At 50.8% G+C, this 18,678-nt stretch overlaps 9 protein-coding genes across 9 annotated transcripts; 6 read left to right on the top strand and 3 right to left on the bottom strand.

The window, feature by feature from the left end:
* Positions 1-1,607: 1,607 nt before the first annotated feature.
* On the top strand, positions 1,608-2,512 carry N7506_010794 (CFEM domain-containing protein; the record flags this gene model as incomplete). Its single annotated transcript, XM_056960087.1, has 3 exons — positions 1,608-1,691; positions 1,745-1,922; positions 1,974-2,512. 3 exons carry the CDS (start codon positions 1,608-1,610, stop codon positions 2,510-2,512), a joined length of 801 nt encoding a protein of 266 aa, XP_056806242.1.
* A 1,077-nt stretch (positions 2,513-3,589) lies between these two features.
* Positions 3,590-4,733, top strand: N7506_010793 (carnitine:acyl carnitine antiporter; the record flags this gene model as incomplete). The annotated part of the gene is made up of 4 exons (XM_056960086.1): positions 3,590-3,838; positions 3,894-3,942; positions 4,006-4,022; positions 4,071-4,733. 4 exons carry the CDS (start codon positions 3,590-3,592, stop codon positions 4,731-4,733), a joined length of 978 nt encoding a protein of 325 aa, XP_056806241.1.
* Positions 4,734-5,591: 858 nt separating this feature from the next.
* Positions 5,592-6,742, top strand: N7506_010792 (uncharacterized protein; the record flags this gene model as incomplete). Its single annotated transcript, XM_056960085.1, has 2 exons — positions 5,592-5,738; positions 5,801-6,742. 2 exons carry the CDS (start codon positions 5,592-5,594, stop codon positions 6,740-6,742), a joined length of 1,089 nt encoding a protein of 362 aa, XP_056806240.1.
* A 423-nt stretch (positions 6,743-7,165) lies between these two features.
* Positions 7,166-7,874, top strand: N7506_010791 (putative ubiquitin conjugating enzyme; the record flags this gene model as incomplete). The annotated part of the gene is made up of 3 exons (XM_056960084.1): positions 7,166-7,322; positions 7,465-7,557; positions 7,621-7,874. 3 exons carry the CDS (start codon positions 7,166-7,168, stop codon positions 7,872-7,874), a joined length of 504 nt encoding a protein of 167 aa, XP_056806239.1.
* Positions 7,875-8,470: 596 nt separating this feature from the next.
* On the bottom strand, positions 8,471-9,457 carry N7506_010790 (RTA1 domain-containing protein; the record flags this gene model as incomplete). The annotated part of the gene is made up of 3 exons (XM_056960083.1): positions 8,471-8,561; positions 8,611-8,685; positions 8,742-9,457. 3 exons carry the CDS (start codon positions 9,455-9,457, stop codon positions 8,471-8,473), a joined length of 882 nt encoding a protein of 293 aa, XP_056806238.1.
* Positions 9,458-10,311: 854 nt separating this feature from the next.
* N7506_010789 (Zn(II)2Cys6 transcription factor domain-containing protein) lies at positions 10,312-11,521 on the top strand (the record flags this gene model as incomplete). Its single annotated transcript, XM_056960082.1, has 2 exons — positions 10,312-10,380; positions 10,433-11,521. The coding sequence occupies 2 exons, from the start codon at positions 10,312-10,314 to the stop codon at positions 11,519-11,521; spliced, it is 1,158 nt and encodes a 385-aa protein (XP_056806237.1).
* Positions 11,522-12,030: 509 nt separating this feature from the next.
* Positions 12,031-13,278, bottom strand: N7506_010788 (Male sterility NAD-binding; the record flags this gene model as incomplete). Its single annotated transcript, XM_056960081.1, has 1 exon — positions 12,031-13,278. The coding sequence occupies one exon, from the start codon at positions 13,276-13,278 to the stop codon at positions 12,031-12,033; it is 1,248 nt and encodes a 415-aa protein (XP_056806236.1).
* A 750-nt stretch (positions 13,279-14,028) lies between these two features.
* On the bottom strand, positions 14,029-16,730 carry N7506_010787 (metal cation transporter MSC2; the record flags this gene model as incomplete). Its single annotated transcript, XM_056960080.1, has 2 exons — positions 14,029-16,240; positions 16,291-16,730. The coding sequence occupies 2 exons, from the start codon at positions 16,728-16,730 to the stop codon at positions 14,029-14,031; spliced, it is 2,652 nt and encodes an 883-aa protein (XP_056806235.1).
* A 381-nt stretch (positions 16,731-17,111) lies between these two features.
* On the top strand, positions 17,112-18,630 carry N7506_010786 (chitobiosyldiphosphodolichol beta-1,4 mannosyltransferase; the record flags this gene model as incomplete). The annotated part of the gene is made up of 2 exons (XM_056960079.1): positions 17,112-17,618; positions 17,674-18,630. The coding sequence occupies 2 exons, from the start codon at positions 17,112-17,114 to the stop codon at positions 18,628-18,630; spliced, it is 1,464 nt and encodes a 487-aa protein (XP_056806234.1).
* Between the last annotated feature and the right edge of the window lie 48 nt (positions 18,631-18,678).

Raw genomic sequence — 18,678 nt, 5'->3', positions numbered from 1 at the left:
AATGCACGGAGTACTCCGTACCTTGTAATTGGTACGACGTACGCCGCATGGAGTCTGGTATTAGCAACTTTTATACTCCGTAGGGCTAGGAAGTTATGTACAAGACGTCAGATGAATGGGGCCAAGAGGCTAAGAAGCCATTCAAACCTGATCGACTGACGACTTGTGCAATCTTTTTCCCCATCATAATTTATTGAATGGGATGTGGCAAAGGAGCAAGGCATTGAACATCGCGTTCGTGCATATCTCAACTTGGTCCGGACCTGCTCCATAGGGACCCTGGAAAAGTACTCCGTACCTCGGACCAACAGCGTAGCCATGGAGCCCGTAGTGCTTGGCTGGCGGTGTGCGACAGGCACTTTCCATCAAAGAAAAAGCATACGGCCACCGACGGGATCCTGCTTGGAATGCGTGACACGGCAGATCTTAACCAAATCCTCTACCAAACCCGATCTACTGAGTTGATGGCCTGGAGAAAGACTTTGGAATTAATCAACTGTGATACAGTTTAATAGTTTGAAGCGACCCTCTCAATGGGGCAGGTGAAAGGATCAACATCCAAAAAAAGTGGAACAAAACAAGAAAAAAAAAGCAAAGAAAGGAGAAGGGTAAACACCGATCTCCGGGGGAGATTGGGTAGGGATATCCCTTTACACAGCAGAACCTTGGGACTTGAAGCATTCGAGACGAGGGAGATAAGCATACCTGTAGTAACCTGGAGATGAAACACAGTGCAATTTACCCCGGACAGCGTCACTTTACCCCTGTACTCCATACTTTGCCACCTTTTTAGAGAATCTTATGAAAGTACGGAGGAGAATAGCAGAGCGAGAGCGAGAGCCGACAGACGAGGAGTGGCTGAAACGCCACAGGTGGCAGAGTTTTATCAAATACTAGTGTGATCGAACTGGATCCATCAATTATCCGAACTTAGAGTTGCTGTACAACCTCGATTTGGTTCGCAATGACGATCCTGCTTTGCCTTGACTAGTGTGGGGGCCAAAAGCTTTCAGTTCTTTTGTTTTGTTAGCAAGTTAATGTTCAATCATGAACTATTGACAGCTCACGCTGCAGTCGCTTTCACAGCCTACCATCCGGTGAGGGCAGCACTCTCCAAGGGGAATGAATCCCTGGCGAAAGCCGAAACTAATCAGCCCAACAGATGTGGAGACGAAAAAGTTAGTCGATTGGACGCGCCTATGATAATCAGCGTGTGGAGAAGGGGTGCAAGCTATCGGCCGATCCTTCCCATGTAGGGCAGATCCAAGATTCTCATATTGGTCGATGACTTCATGCTTCACACAGGATCAGCCCACGGGCCAGATCAGAGCCACGTTGACTGGGTAGCAACTTGCTTTTTGGTTGAATCCACTATGATGATTGGTCGTCTGCAAGCTTCGTCCTCCTTTCCCGAAGGTGGCTGGTTGCCGAGTTTGATTGCCCTGAGCTTGCTCTCCTTTATAAAAAAAACTAAACAATCCGCTCTGCCCCAGATTTTGTTTGATTCTCTCTACTTCACATTTAATCATTCTGCCTGATTTGATACCTACAATACCTTCTATACCCCCATCTCCCATTTTCATTCATCAATTCGCAGAATTTTCATCATGAAGTCCTTCTCCCCCGTCGCCCTGGCCCTGATGGCCGCCTTCGGTATGGTCGCCGCTGACCCTTCTGCCACTGAATGCGCTGTAAGCTTCCGTTGAATGGTCTCCCTCGAGGCGCAATGGCTAATCTATTTCAGACCATGTGTGTTTCCAACATGAACAACAAGGCCTCTGATCTCGGCTGCAAGTCCGGCGACATGGCCTGCCTGTGCAAGACCGATGACTACAAGTTCGGTATCCGTGACTGCACCAAGGAGGCTTGCCCCAGCGATGATGCTGAGAAGGTCCTCGCTATGGCTGTTGCCAAGTGCCCTGGTATGTATCATCCACCCGGCGAAAGACATGTATATATTAACTCTATGATAGGCGGCACTGCTGGCTCCGACTCTTCTTCTTCCTCCAGCTCCAGCTCCAGCTCCGACTCCGACTCCTCCAAGACTGGCTCCGGCGCCGGTGCTGGCAGCGACTCCACCTCCATGACCGGCACTGGCTCCAAGACTGGCTCTGATGCCTCTGCTACCGGTACTCAGACCGGCTCTGATGCTTCCACCACTGGCACCATGACTGGCACCGGTGCTTCTGGCTCAGTGACTGGTTCTATGACCGGCTCCATGACTGGCTCCATGACTGGCTCCATGACTGGCTCCATGACCGGCTCCGACTCCACCATGATGACCGTGACCAGCACCAGCAGCGGCTCTTCCACCACCGAGACCTCCGGCAGTGGCTCTGGCTCTGGCTCTGACTCCGACTCTGGCTCCGGCAGCGGCTCCGGCTCCGACTCCAGCAGTGACGCCTCCGGCTCTGCTGCTCCCAGCTCCAGCGAGGGTGCTGCCAGCCCCATGGCCACTGTTGGCGGTGGTGCCATGGGTGCCCTTGGCCTTGTCGCTCTCCTTGCCCTGTAAGCTTCTTCCATGAAGTTGCATTGTGTTTTGGTTAGGGGTTACGATTCGCGTCGTCGTTCTCTGGGCTTGTACAGGTGCCGGAATGAAGCGAAGGCGTGGTACAATTAGTTTTATTTCTACACATGCTCCACGGAGCTGTTAATTTAATGTTGACCGGACTTAATGGAATCCTCATGACATGTCTTTCCATGGCTGTGAACATGATTTAAATAAAGTATGAAGTAGATTCGCACCTGTAACACCATTCATAAGCACGAAGTATTGCACTGGTTACACACTCCCAACCTTGGAAGGCCTTTGGAGTTCACCCATTGCAATTACTTTCCAAGGTTATGCTTGTGCTTCACAGCTCTCACCGACGGACTTGTAGTTTCTCCCTGGTTTAAACACATGGCACTTCGAAAATGAGCATGAAGACCAGAAGAACAGAGTATAGCTAATGTCTCTAGTTAGTTAACTAACTATTCAGCACTGTCGATGCCTTCAAATTCAGGCGTACTCGCATGTGAGATCTCGAGATTGCATGTGATCGAAAAGAGAGGATACTCGGCTCTACGTGCGATATACTGACATTCATATACTAGACACTATATACCACCCCCCGTGGTCATCCAGATACCTGCACCAGTCCATTTAAAGTCAAAATATCGCCTTCCTTTATTCCGCGGGGAAACCTGGAGTGGTTGAGTGTTTTCCCGTTCATCCGGACTGCGGAGGTCACCGACATAAAGTATGTTGAGACGGTCATTTTACATTTCTTCTCTTACTTTGCGTGAATCAACACGATATTGAGCTCCATTAGCTACTATTGTACTCTGTACTCTGTACTCCGTACCTGCTCATAGTTACCATACAATAGCGGAAACCCGGTTTCTCCGCAAGCCGAACCGAGGCATCTTCCCCGGACAGCCCAAACCGCCCGTCGGCTTCGGTCTGTCTCCGTCATACCTTTTTTTTACCCAAGGTGGAGGATTACTTTTGCAACTTCTACATCGACTCATCTTTTTCCTTCTACCTCTCTCCTGACTCTTTACTATTCCCTGACTTCCTACATCCTCCACCCCTTCCGCCCGCACAATGTCGACCTCGACTTCTCCCCCGCAGCAGCTCAAAGATGAGGTTAAGGTCGCCGAGACCAAGCCCGTCAACCAGACCATTGTCCAGCTGCGTTCCCTAGCAGCTGGTGCAGCTGGTGGTCTCTGTGCTGTGGTCGTGGGACACCCCTTCGACCTGGTGAAGGTCCGTCTGCAGACCGCCGAGAAGGGCATCTACTCAGGTGCGATGGATGTGGTCAGGAGAACTGTTGCCCGCGAGGGATTGGCGCGTGTATGGTGACCCTCAGATATTGAACCTCCCGCGATCGGGACTGATTGTAGCTTAGGGATTGTACGCGGGTGTTACTGCCCCGCTTGTCGGAGTGACTCCCATGTGTAAGTTTCCACGATGCCAGCTCCCCAATTGCTTCCGAATCCCACGCTAACGCTATCGCATAGTCGCTGTCAGCTTTTGGGTACGTGATTGAGGAGATGCGACCCCGGTCGGAAGCTAACAATCCCAGGGCTATGACGTGGGTAAGACCCTCGTGAACAAGTTCTCCACGGTCCCCGTGAAGCACGACACCCCGCAGTACTCGATTGCCCAGATTTCTGCTGCGGGTTTCTTCTCCGCCATCCCCATGACCCTGATCACGGCGCCCTTTGAGCGCGTCAAGGTCCTGCTTCAGATCCAGGGCCAAAAGACCCTCGCCCCCGGCGAGAAGCCCAAGTATTCTGGCGGTTTGGACGTTGTGCGTCAACTTTACAAAGAGGGTGGTGTGCGCAGCGTGTTCCGGGGTAGCGCCATGACTCTGGCGCGTGACGGTCCCGGTTCTGCTGCGTACTTCGCCGCCTATGAGTACATCAAGCGGTCGCTGACCCCTAAGGATGCCGACGGCAATGTGACTGGTGAACTGTCCCTGTCCGCCGTGTTGGCGGCCGGTGGTGCGGCCGGTATCGCCATGTGGATTCCGGTCTTCCCCGTCGACACCGTCAAGTCCCGCCTGCAGAGCGCCCCGGGCAAGCCCACCATCGGTGGTGTGATCCGCTCGGTGTATGCCAGCGGTGGTTACAAGGCCTTCTTCCCCGGATTTGGACCCGCCCTCGCTCGTGCAGTGCCTGCGAATGCGGCGACCTTCCTCGGCGTGGAACTGGCACACAAGGGCATGAAGAAGCTCTTTGACTAAGTTTGTGTATATACCTTGTCTTTTTGCTCTTTTGCAGCGTGTTCTGTCTCATTTTCGGATACCATTTGACAGGTTGCCTTAGACCTCAGTCCGATCTATAGAGTGTGATACTTTAGTACTTATGAAAAGCCAACTCATTAGAAAATGCCTAGCGTGTACGGTGTAAAAGCTACAAAGTCCTCATTCGATACTCACCAATCAGAGACGGGAAACTCCCCACTGTGAACGAAGACCGGAATCATGGAGAAAGGTCAGACCGAAATGCTGGACCACCGAAAGGTGAGAGGTGGATATCCACTTTGCCTGGATCAATGAGGCTCAAATCGGGAATATCATTTCACTTGGCCCCCGTTTACCCTCGCGTATATGTGCATATATGCACGAGCCTATCAGATTCTCCGAATTGACGGGCCAGCCTCGCCCATCACAGCAGTGGCCCGCTCGCGGCCTAACAGAACTTTGATCCGTCGCAGCGCTAACAATTTGGGGGCCAATGGCCGACACGGAGCAATTGGTCGAATCTAATTTTACATTTGGGGCTCAAGTGGCGGTACGGAGTATTTGTGATGTTTCTCATGACGAGTTGTTAAACAGAGAAGAAATGCTTAGACTTTCAAGTAAAAAGACACACAAGAAAAGGAAGCAAACGAGTGTTTCAACTCGAGTCTGACAAGGCACAACGGAGATAAAGAGGGAGTTACAGACCGGGTACATCTTTTTTGGGGTGGATCCTCACCACATTTGAGGTACCGTCAGAGTACCGTGGATTCCGGCGCTAGTGGTGTGCTGCCTGGTCTTTGTATCGATAAAAAGGGTCCTCTTCCCCTCGTATCGCCCCCATCTTCCACTTTATACAAAATGTCATCCATCACCAGTACCCTCATGCGTCGAGGTACGGAGGCTGCCATCGGCAGCTTCCAGGACAAGAAACCCGACCAGCCCAATGGAGGCTTGGTCGCTCTCTTCGTCATCAGCGTCATCGTCCTCGGCTTTATCTTCTGGAGTGTAAGCAGCCAACCCCTGCTTAGAAAAATAAAATAGACTTATTTGATATTAATTTCTTCCAGATTGAATATACCTATGGTATGGTAATTGCCACGCTGGCCGCGGTGGAAGACACAAACCCCGATATCTATGTTCGGATTGCTTCCAATCCGGACCCGAACAAGCCGGACGACGAAGATGCCGAGCTGGCTACCCCTACTCCCCCCAAGCCCATCACCAGCAAGCTCCGCACCACCGTGCAGCACCTGCGCGCCCGTGCCGGTTTCTGGTCCCGCTTCCGCGGCATGGGAATGTTCATGGCCTACGTCGGCCTGAACGGATTCCTGTCTGCTTGGGTTCCTGTTTCTACTACTTCATTCATCGGCCAATTCTTTGTTCAGTCTTTCCTGAGCGTCGCCCTGGCTACGTGGCAGATGGCTTGGGTTCACATCGTTATCACTGAGCCCTCTCCTAAGCGCTTCTACCAGCGCATCCCTAGCTACAAGACTTGGATCAAGATTGCTCCAGCTGCTGCCCTGGAGAATGTGCTCACTTCTGCTGCTTTCTTCCTGCCCATGTCTTTGGCCAGCTTCTTCGGCTGGTTCGATACTACCCTTGGAGATGATGTCCCCCCGATGGTTACCTTGTACCGCTTCATGGGAGCTAGTGTCATCCCTGCTATTCTGGCGTTCTTGATCTCCATGCCTGCTCGCGTGATCTTCATTCGTGTGGCTGCTTCCATGCTACCTGAAGAAGATGAGACCATCGTGCCCTTCGACCGCTCCTTTGGCGGCAAGGTCAGCCCAGCCATCACTGGTGGCAGTGGCAAGATTGGGCTCATGAATGCCTGGACTACCTTTGACTGGGCTGCCCGTGTCCGCTTTGCCAAGGTCATTGGTAAGACCTTCGCCATTGAGGTGGCGGTTGGCGTCCTTGCCTCTTTGGTTCTTGGTGGTCAAGTCATTCTGATGTTCACGACAGCCAAGCCTGCTGGATCTAATGCCCCTGGTTTCCAAATCAGTTGAGAGATTTGAATCTGTTTTGAAAAAGCAAAACCCCTCTCTCTTGATTCTCGTTTTGTGGAAACGAGAAGCCAATACGTGTTGTGTCTTTGCTATATCCTATGCTGTTATGTTTCAATGCTCCAGCTCTAAAGAACCCAAGAACCAAAGAGATCTTCATACTTAGCTGATCCTAACTATATACCACTTGTATCCCAGCAATCATCCGTTCTTCCAGAGTATCAGGGTCCAGTCTAATTACGTGCTTGTATAGTCAGACCGCCTCCCAAGGTAGATTTCCCCTCCGTTCTTGGCCACACCGCCTTCATTTTTGCAAAGACCCCTCATCATCTCTCCTCTTTGTCTGTCCCTTCTTCTTTGCCCTCCTGACCGTGCTTCTTCTTTTTTTACATAGTTACTTGTTACTCGACTTCCCAGTCCCTCGATATGGCAACTACCCCCGCTGGGCGCATGCTGTCCCGCCAGCTGCAACAAATGCAATCCGATAAGGACATTCCGGGGATCAGTTGCGGTCTGGTGGATAACAATATCTTTGAATGGGAGGTGATGCTTATGATTTCGGATGATGTGAAGCTCTATGGGGGTATGTGTTCATTGTCCGGATATCCACATCGAAAATGCCCACGCGAAGCTTTGAGGACCGTGGCAAACCGACGGACATAGATCGTAATGATCGTAATGATGCCGAATTTATAGAGACAACTAACATCCCTCTCCGATCACAGGTGGTAACTTCCGAGCACGTCTCACTTTTCCTTCAGAGTACCCTCACCGTCCTCCTACAATGAAGTTTGAATCCTCCTTGTTCCACCCCAACAGTAGGTCAACCGTGAAAGCCGATTCTCCCTACAAATGATAAACTCACACCTAGTGCTTGGTAGTCTACGAGAATGGCGAGGTCTGCATCTCTATCTTGCACCCTCCCGAAGAGGACAAATACGGCTACGAATCCGCCGCCGAACGCTGGTCTCCCGTGCAAACCCCCGAAACCATCCTCCTCTCCGTCATCTCCATGCTCTCCAGCCCGAACGACGAAAGTCCAGCCAACGTTGAGGCTGCCCGATTGTGGCGTGAAGATCCAGCCGAGTTCAAGAAGCGCGTCCGCAAGTGCGTTCGTGCCAGCTTGGACGAGTGAACGACTTTCGACGGTGGCGGAGTCTTCGGTTTAATGAGTCGGGTGTTTTGAGTTGTCTTTCTTCGGTTTGATCAGCGGCGTTTCTTTGCATAGGGCAAGAGAGCATCCGTCTGCGGTGCTACTAGTGTCTGGTTTTGGTTGCTATGCATTTCTTGCGATATTTCTGGTTGTTTCGAGGCTTTACATATCTGCTTCGACCTATAAGTTTCCCAATATAACACTCTTCAACCTTGGAGTATGGATTGTGCGTAGGGCGTGCCCGCATAGTGTGGAAAAAGTACTCACCAAGGCTTCGGGGTACCTACGGAAAGACATCGGAAGACCCTTGGAAAGCCGTTCGCCAGCCGCTTGAGTGTACAATAGGACCCCAGGAAATATATATCAACAAAATATCTGGATAGGTATCCTTGAATCGTCATACTTTCGAATGACGGTCTATATGCAGTTGGTTCTATTAACAGAGATTGGACGGTTGATTATATACAAATATGCGCCACCTAGTATCCATTGTAGATCGATTGCCGGCATCAGATATACTCATGGAACATCAAAAGATCGACCAAGGCCAGGCGACATGCTAAGAGATGGGGATTGCTTTAGGCGCGGGCCTTGGATGGAAATCGTAGAGATGGGAGGAAGATGCCTGGGTGGAAGAGGGTCATGGCTAAGCAAGCCAAGGCAATCATCCTAGAAGTGTCAGCGAAGCTACTTGTGAGTGTACACCATGAAAACTTACATTCCATCAAGAACGAGGAATTCATTTTCCTTTTGCATCAAAGGGTTTCCCCAGCCACCAGCCATCTCGGGAAGACTGTGAGAACTAGTTAGCGATTTTCTTCCCATGTCCTTTCCTTGGGCGTGCCTTACCGGTAAATACACCGAATCAACACGGTGAAATAAGCAAAAACCTCGGCGCCCACGACAAAGGGCATCCACTTGGGAACGATAGTCGAAAGGCCTGTATCGAGGCTCTTCTCGCCTGCGAATCCATCGCCGCGCTTAAACACTCTCACAAAGAAGATGACAGCGAAGATTCCACAAACAGCCATAGTGGCAACCTGGAAGGCGATACCAGCAATGATGATGTTGTCTCCAGCCTTGAGCATATCCAGGTCGGTGTTTCCGGCAGCTGCAGCCACACCACCTCCAGCAGCCTGCAGGAGAAGTGATCCAATATCACAGCCAATAAAGATCCAAGTGAAGAGACGTGGCTTGAGGGCAGAATGTTGAGGCCCAAGGCTTAGAATGATATGCTTCAAAGTCAGGTAGACGCCGGCGGCGACGAAAGTAGGCGCCAACACTAGACACACAATCTGGAGCTTGAAGGCAGGTCCCGACCAAGGGTTATCGTGCATGAGGACTCGTCCGATGTATCCCGCCATTTCCATGAAGGTGCCGATCAGGAGCGCGGTCAAAAATGTCCATGTCCGATAATAAACCCCAAGACCGGTTTGGGCTATACCGAGAATACCAAAGAAGACAGTGAAGAACACATTGCCTCCGAAATTGGGGTAATAGCCATATGTCGTAGCTTCAACGGGGCACAACGGGCCAACTTCATGACAAGTCGCGTAAGACGCCATGGTGTGAAGCGGATTGATAGGGGAATGATCCTCCGTAAGCAGGGCAACTCAGAGAGACAACAGGGAAAGGCCTGATGACTTGAGGGAGAGAAGAAGAGCCCAGCTACAGTAATCTAGAAGCAACAGCTTCGTGTGTGAGTGTGGAAGAGAGATAGAAGCTATCAAATCATACTGATTGTTTTTTTCTTTCTTCAACCTCGCTATCGGGAAGGTCGACTATTTGAACGGTCGGGGCCAAGGAACCGCAGCGACAGCAGTCAAAGGGTGGGTCTTTAAACAGGATGAAATTATCTCGCATTGCATTGCTATTGGCCCTCGCGGTCGTTGTCGTTGTCGCCATCGTTCTCGTTCTCGTACCCCCACTATCAAAGTCGCTTGGATCCTCTCGGGGAATTAAAAGCTGCTCGATCCGAGATCCTTCTATTTCCTATTTCGGTAAATAGCCCTCCTTTCCAATACGGCACTGTAGGGAACTGGTGGTTCCCTGATTACAGAGAAAGGCGCGTACTTGTACATTGAATATGCAGGGACGCCAATAACGGCTGTGCAACGGCTGTGCAGGAGAGCCGAGCTAAACCGGTTGATTCAAAAAGAAACTGACCCATGAGAAGAGAAGGCCACAAATTAGAATCACAACAATAAGAGGATAAAGAATTAAGACCTCTCAGGGAAGAAAGAAGGCAGGCAAGAAGCAAGAAGAAGTACAGAAGAGCAGTTGTGTTGCAATCTTTTTATAGGCTGTCACGTGGCTCCGCCCCAGCATCACCTCACTTTCCCGCGCTTGGACACCTTTCTCGTTGTGTAAGGTCTCGAGCTGACTGGTTACATGGATTATATGCCCCGAGGTATCCGAGATGCCTCCTCGCAGGGCCCATACTAAGTCTCGCCAGGGTTGTGATCAGTGCAAAAGACGTCGCGTCAAGGTTGGTTTCGAGCACATGGCTAGGCTCCACTACACCGACTAACGAAACACAGTGTGACGAAAAGGGGCCACCGTGCTCCAATTGTATCTCACGGGAACTGACATGCTCTTATCTCAGAGCATCGTCTCGGCCGGAGACCCGGGGTGACCAGACCCCGGCCCCGCTGGCGACGGTTCTTCCAAGTCCCCCGCAACCGCTGGGGATCCCTAGCCCTGCAGCCTCTACTCCCCCGAATGTTTCGGGGGTGCGAGAATTGGAGTTGATGCACAAATACTCTACAGAGACATACAAGAGCTTATGCACCTCCAACTCTGGACACTATGTTTGGCAAATTGCCATTCCTCGCCTGGCTCTGCAATATGATTTTCTCATGAATGGAATTCTGGCCTTGGGAGCTCTCCACATTGCTGCCACCTTGGAACCACCCGCTTCCTTGGCGTACACTGACACGGCCCTGCAGTACCACAGTCTGACGTTTGCACCATACCGGTTTGCAGTTGATCACATCAACCCAATGAACTGCGAAGCTGTCTTGGCGCAGTCTATCATCACCACTGTGATAGGCATAGCCCTTCCGAGGGTGAGCTCCGCGCGTGGGGAGAGTTCAAGCATTACTGAGAATATTGTCGTGGTATTCGAGCTTCTACAGGGCGTGAAGAAAATACACAGAATCGGTGAATCCTGGATTAAACTAGAGCTTTTTGCTCGCCGAAGAAATTATTGGGATCCAGAATCAGTTGGCTTGGACAGCGAAACCCAGATTGCTCTTGAACGATTGGGGGCTCTAAATGATGAAAGTCTCGCCAGCATCGATCCAGATCAGCACCAGATCAACAAAGATGCCATCGCCTATCTGCGCCACTTTTCCACCCGAGTTGCCAACGAAGTAGACGCAGCAAACGTTCTGGCCTGGCTAGCTATGGTTGATAAAGAATTCGTGGACAATCTCCGACGTCGACAGCCTCTAGCATTGCTGATCCTCATGCATTGGGGAGTACTGCTTGGCGAGCTAGATGGTCAGCACTGGTGGGCCCGTGATTCAGGACGAGCTTTGGTCTCTGAACTGCTCAAGACTCTGCATCCTGCTGATGCTCAGTGGGCAAAGGCGGTGGCTTGGCCTCAGAATAAGATGGCCCTCTGAGGAATCTTAGCGTGGGTTAGCTCTCTAGGCTTGAGAAGCCGGCCTTCCGTCAAACCAATCAATGTCTGGAGGGCGAAGATCCATTTCTGTCTTTCAAATAGTCAACTTTGAAAGCCTCAGATAATAGTCTCTCGACCTGCTCTCGAGAGCTGGTCTGGATATAACCGCATCCGCCAAAACCCTTCTGTGGAGAAAACCGGTCAGGCATTAGGCGATGTAAAAAAACCGGTATCGAAACCCATCTTCGGCCATATACGGCCATGACGATGCCATAGCCCCATGCCGATGGCGCAAGCTACCGTTCCAATTTCTCTCGGTAGCTGCAAAAAGCAGAGTGACGTCCTTAACCCAAAAGAGACACCATTGCACTCGGGCCATCGGAAGTTTAAAGCAGCCTCCGAATCTTGTATTTCATCAAAAAGTTCTGGCATTGAGAAAACCATGTAAACACTATGCATTGGGAAAGCCGCCGTTCAATCTGAAGTTCACATGTATACTAGGCGCCTCTTTCAAATTCGAGCTCTCTCCTTTACAGTTCCAAGGACGCCATGGGTCCGCACTAAATTCCAACTATCCGCCTCATGCTTGCAAACCTGTATGCTCAACGGTCCACCCACCTGTTTGAGCCAGTAAGACCGTCCACAATCAAACAACCAATTTCGCGTTCCTACTTGAATCAACTCGGCAAGGAAGCACTGAGGGGTGCTGCGGTCCGTCGTGAAGACAATCTTTGGGAAATCTCGTTGCACTTCCGGTGCGGCATTCTCCAAGCCCAACCGGAAGACTTCGTCGAATGTGATTGGGTGGTAGAGCTGGGACCCTACCTGGACGATTCCTGTTGTGCGGGCCGCTGCGTGTAGTAAACACGCATTTGCTACAAAGTCTACCGGAATCTCGTCAATGATGTTGTTACCGGTTGTATGGCCCTCGGTTGCATGCCAGACCTGCGTGGCCCCTCGGTCAGAGAACCAGACTTGAGTGAATTTGGTGAGCGGCGTGGAGTCTTCTGATCCATATAGTGGATAGGGATGTCGGAATGCAGGGCCGAATATTGTTGGGCGTAACAGTAAAATCGGAAGAAGCGGGAAGCGAGAAAGTAGCAGACGTTCCATCAAATGCTTTGCTTGGGTATAGCTGGATGAGAACTTGGCTCGGTGCGGCGACTCGTCTAGTGTCAGCATAGACGCCAGCTCCCCTTCTGGGCTTTCTTCGCTTTCCAATTGATATATGCGCTCTAACACAGGGCCATCGGGAAGATGACTGTTGGTGTACGAAGTCGAAATCTGAACGAGTAGCTTGAGTCGGCGGAATTGCGAGGCAATCCGGGCCATCTCCAACGCAGGAAGGCAATTAATCTCGACTGCATCGCGGACGGGGCCTTCGAGCTTGATCTTGGCCGCCGTGTGGATGGCCAGCGTCACATGCTCTTGGAGTTGTTGAAGGATGAAAGAGTCAATTCCAAAGTTGGCCTGTCTGATATCTCCAACGACGAAGTCAACTTTCCCAGAAGAGACAATGGCTTGCGCGTGATTCGGCATGGTCTGTTGCAATTTTTCGAGGGCTCTCTGAGCGCTGCCGCGGACTAGGACATATATCTTGCGCGTAGGGAGCTGCAACGCGAGCTTGTAGAGGAGGCAGCCTCCCAGACATCCGGTGCCTCCAGTGAGGAAGACTGTATGCCCTTCGTATATCTTGCTATATCCTCCTCGCACAACTTCCTCGACGAATGCCATGTTTGAGGCTGAAGCTGAAGACATTTGGAAAGTTGAGACAGAACCTTGGAAGCAGAAGTGACCAGACAAATATTGAATCAGAATGATCATCGTGAACAGTAGGTGCCCAGGTGTCGGAAGATATAGGTATAAATGATACCAACACGCAGTGAATGCCCGGAAATCTACCTTGGAAGTGGTAGGACAGCATTTTCTAATGTAACTCTTTCAATTGTACCAATACAGGAATCTTTCCTTAAGTTGTTGCTTGAACCTCGGGAGGGGCAACACAATGCTTCGATCGGTGGGAGAATGCGTGGAGCTGCTTTGCCCGCGCGCATATTCATATCACGCATTTCGTAGTCCTGAATTCCCACCAGAGGCTTTGCCGAGGCCCCATATGATTCCAAGTTTGTGTCACCCGAATAGTGTGTAGGTAGCATGCGGATATAACCTGGAGGGTATTGCTCGACAAACCCTGGAAGTGATGCAGGGGCTCGGTGCAACCTTGGAAGTCATAGTAGATAGCTTCCAAGGTTGGTGGAAAGGCATTCAAAGCTCTATAAGATCGGAGACCCGTGGATGTACAATGGGTTCCAAGGTTTACATGCGACGTGAAGAGATCATGAAGATTGAAATATATGGCCTGTGTAAAACCGAAGGCTTGACTATGTGCGGCAGATGGGTTTCTGTCAGGTTGGCCCAATCTTGTCTGTACAAGAGATATAGACATCTGTCTGTTACATGTAGTGCACCTGGCAAGGTGATTGCAGGTGAAATACCAATCATGCCATATCAGAAGCCTTTGCTTCCGACACCACACCAGCAGCGCGCATCGCCGTCCCGCTCGACCTGAACCAGGATGTCCACGTTCTTTTCTCGGAGGAAGTCCACAGTTCGTTGACGTACATCTTCCAGATCTGCGCCTCGTGAAGCAATGACGTGAATCACTCCAAACACATTTTGAGGCTTCTTCTCATGGCCATGGTCGTGATCGTGATCGTGATCGTGGGCATGACCGTGTTGATGGTCATGGTCATGGTCATGATGGCTGTGGCTGTGGCTGTGGCTGTGGCTATGGCTATGTTCATGGCCGCCCCCACAACCTCCATGGCTGGCATGGTCATGAGCATGGTCATGAGAATGGCCATGTCCAGACGACGCTGCGCCAGTGTCATCAAGCCAGAATTTGGGCACCGTATAGCTGACCACGCCTCGTAAGGTACTGACTCCCGAAAGGGTTTCTCGAACGTTGTATTCAGTATCGGCTGGCAGGGTAAGGAGCAGGGTTTTGGCTGTGCTGCACACCAGAGGAACCGCCGATACGAAGATGAGTATGGCAATAAAGCATGAGGCCAATGGGTCGTAGCCTGACCACCCAGAGTAGTGCACAAGGATGGTCGAGATCACAACAGCCACTGATCCAAGGGTATCGGCCAGAATGTGCAAGAAAATGCCGTGCATATTCTCATTTCCATGGTCGTGGCCGTGATCATGACCGTGGTGCGCATGACCATGCTCGAAGCTGAAGATTCCGACCAGGTTGACGGCGAGGCCCGCAACACTGACCGCTAACAGCTCACCAATGCGATGCATCTCGCTGCCTGAGGAAAGACGTTCCACCGCTTCATAGATAATTTCCACGCTAATGATCATGAGGAAAATGCCATTGGCAAACCCTGACAGGGTGTCTACTTTCCCATAACCATAGGGGAACCGAACATTTGGCGGCCACTTACTCATGACCGCAGCACATAAACCAACAACCAACGCCAGGCAATCGAAGAACATGTGAATACTGTCACTGAGAAGTCCTAATGATCCAGTCAGGAATCCATATGATAGCTGAACAAGCATGAAAGTGAAGTTCAGGCACATGAAGTAGAAGATACTACGTGAGTCCTTCTCCTTCAGAATGCTGTGTAGCAGTGGGTATGATTCGCTCTTTTGAAGCAGCCATTTGGATATTCCGGTGGATTCTGAGGTGGCGTGCGAATGGCTGTGGCTGTGAGAATGGTTGTGGGTATGCGCATCTACGTGCAAATGACTGTCATCTCTTCGCGAAGCAAAGAAAGCGGCCATCGCGAACATGATACGCGTAGAATAAACCACGAGCAAGTCATCTTGAGAATGTGGTGCACATAGCAAAGCTGCAATCCCGGCAAAGACTGCAAGTCCAGACTTGGCTGGCGAGCGGAGACTCGCAGGTTGCGAGGTCATAAGGGAGACAGCAAATAGACCCGTAGGGATACCGATGTAAACCAAATCCGAGACATCAAAGGCAAAACCTTGATTGAGTACAATAGTCGATAGTGCAAGGGAAGCACCGGAAATGACAGCCAATGGTGCATCAGTTGTGATGACGACAGCCGAGTGATCATGGCCCGTGGACTTGGCTTGGGGGACAACAAGCCCCGGCTCAGGAATGGGCCCTGTAGAACGCAGAGAGGGGAATGGGGGAGGAATGACAAAGATTGATCCCAACAAGGCGATATACCCCATAACTGGAGATGAGTCCCACGGATTGTTCAGAACGAGAACACTCGATATGACGGCAACGGCAAGGAGTGCAACTGATAACATCTTCCGACTATATTGTTCCTTGTTACGTGGGTCTCTTTCGAGTGCTGTTGGAACCCCCGATGCTGCTGCTAGAAGCAGCGCAAACGCAACTAGAAAGCCCCCGATCTTCAATGCTGCGAAAATGGGCATCCCAACCGAAAGGATCTGAGAAACCAAGGCTTGTGCACTCTTTGCATTGGTGGCTGGGAAGTTGATAGAAGAGTGGCTTGATGAACGAGACCGTAGTATTTGGCCGCCACCGAAGATGAGTAGGGTTATAGCAGTCAACAGACAAGCCTTCTGGTTGACATGCGTAATGTGTATGCTAGATGTGGCCTCGGGGATCTTTTCGCTCGCTGTGTTCTTTCCTTGGGTATATTGTCTTTGATACCACGATAATGCAACCCATGGTAACACGATAAGTGCACCGGTCAACAGTTCCTGACTATAAGATTGATTAGTCCAAGTTCTTCAAGCGGATCTTGGATCACATACGTTTTCTCGGAGGGGCGAGCAGCCTCTTGATGTATGCCCGCGGATGCAATTCCATAAGACTCATTGGAACATTTTGCACCGTGGTCATGCGCATGATGGTTGTGGTGGTCATGACCATCGTGATGATCATGATGAATAGATGACACGCTATGACTGTGGTCGTAGTTGGGGAGCGTACTGGAATGCGAATGGGCGTGCGCATGAGTTTGATGACTGTAACCAGAATCTTGATGTGTATGTCCGTAAGAATAACTCGCGTTTAAGGCGTTGATCGGCTCGGGAAGCTCGTGAAGGTGGGCTTCGGTTGGACGGGGGAGGGGTGGAGGTTGTGACCATCGGTTGGCTCGAGAATGGCCGCGACCGTGACTGTGACCGTGGCCATGGTTGTGTTTAGAAGGAGGGATTGACTCCACGCTAGGTGACGGTGCCCCCGTCGACATGGTTAGACGCTCACAATGCGCAAGAAGCCGCAAACTGGATAGGAGATGGCTGCCAAGATATGGAGAGTGGAGCGCAGAAGCTCAGTTTTAGCAACTTAGCTGCAGGTACAGCATTGCACAGCAAAGAAGATAAAGCAATATAATTGGAATAAACAAGCGCCAGGGCCCAGGGGATTGGCTTGGAGAAGGTCGCTGTCTCCAAGGTGCTCGTATCGATAGGGGAATCACGTGTGGGCTTATCGATGACATCTCCATTCCAAGGTTTCGTTTCGCTTTTGTTTTGAACCTCCTAATCCCTTGACCTCGCCCGAGACTGGAAATTGAAGATGTCCAGAAGCTGGCTCATGAGACTTGAGAAAGATCTGTGATCAATTTGCCAACATGATCGAGTCACTCATCAGCGTAGCGTTCTGCTTGTCAACCGCCATCACTGTCTTGATCTTATTGCTTCCGTCGCAATATGAACCAAAGCAAGCGAACCCCGCAGCGGGGTCTCAAGACGATAAAACACCTAAGACAAGTGTGCAAATACTGGTTCTGGGGGACATTGGCCGAAGTCCTCGCATGCAATATCATGCGTTGAGCATTGCGAGGCAGGGCGGGGATGTGGTTATCATTGGATACAAGGGTACGCACAGAACACCCTTACTGTATGCAAAAGGCAAACTGACCAGAATTGCAATACCTACAGAGTCTGATCCTCACCCTGAAATCATGTCTCATCCCAGAATATCCATCGTTCCGCTCCGCCCACACCCCGCTCTTCTACAGACTAGCAACAAGATGCTATTTACAATCTACGGACCCTTGAAGGTTATTTTTCAAGTGGCTTGTCTGTGGAAATGCCTCGCATATAGCACAAAGCCTTCCAAGTGGCTTTTAGTCCAGGTATGGTCAAGGACGAGATCGTATACATGCCTGGTGCTCACCTTTACTGCGACAGAACCCACCCTCCATCCCAACGCTCGCAATTGCCTCGCTCGTCTGTTTCCTCAGACAATCAAAGCTAGTAATAGATTGGCATAACTTTGGGTATTCCATTCTTGCTTTGAAACTTGGCCAACATCATCCATTAGTGAGGCTATCAACATGGTATGAACAAGTATTCTGCAGGTCTGCCTCAGCGCATTTTTGCGTCACAGATGCTATGAAGTCTGTGCTCAAACGAGATTTCGACCTTCAGAGTCCCATTCTACCACTCCATGATCGTCCCGCCAGTCACTTTAGCCCGATTCTTGACCCCGCCACTCGTACAGCATTTCTTGAAACGCTCCCGGAAACCAGCACAGTGCGCCAGTCATTGCTCAAGGGAGATCTTCGGGTTCTTGTGAGCTCAACCTCGTGGACCGCAGACGAGGACTTCTCGGTGCTCATCGATGCTCTTGTTCGCTATTCCGAGTTGGCAACCACAACACACACTCATCTCCCTGAAGTTTTGGCCATTATCACAGGAAAGGGCCCACAAAAGGGAATGTACTTGGAACAAATTTCTGGCCTTGAAAAGTCAGGCAAGCTTCATAAGGTTACTATTCGGACTGCTTGGTTGAGTGTGCAGGACTATGCTCAACTTTTGGCTTCTTCGTCATTAGGGGTCAGTCTGCATACTAGCAGCAGTGGCGTAGATCTCCCCATGAAAGTTGTGGACATGTTTGGGGCAGGTCTCCCAGTTGTTGGGTGGGATCGTTTCGAAGCATGGCCCGAGCTGGTAACAGAGGGCGTTAATGGATTAGGTTTCGGAAGCCCAGATCAATTGGCAGAGCACTTGACGGAGCTGTTCGGGAACAATGGCAGATTGGAAAGTCTGCGGATAGGTGCCCAGAAAGAGAGCTCTCGCCGGTGGGATGATGAATGGAATCCTATCGCGGGTACCCTTTTTGAGTTGACGCAGATGGCCCCTTGAAGACATAGACAAGAAGGTTGTCGTCATCATATTTGCTGCTTTCCCGTT

This window comes from Penicillium brevicompactum (assembly GCF_028827555.1).
Source record: "Penicillium brevicompactum strain IBT 35665 chromosome Unknown utg000007l_segment0_segment0, whole genome shotgun sequence".
In the NCBI taxonomy this organism is placed as follows: Eukaryota; Fungi; Ascomycota; class Eurotiomycetes; order Eurotiales; family Aspergillaceae; genus Penicillium; species Penicillium brevicompactum.
Note: the sequence above shows the minus strand (reverse complement) of the source record. Positions and strands in the feature narration are given on the sequence as shown.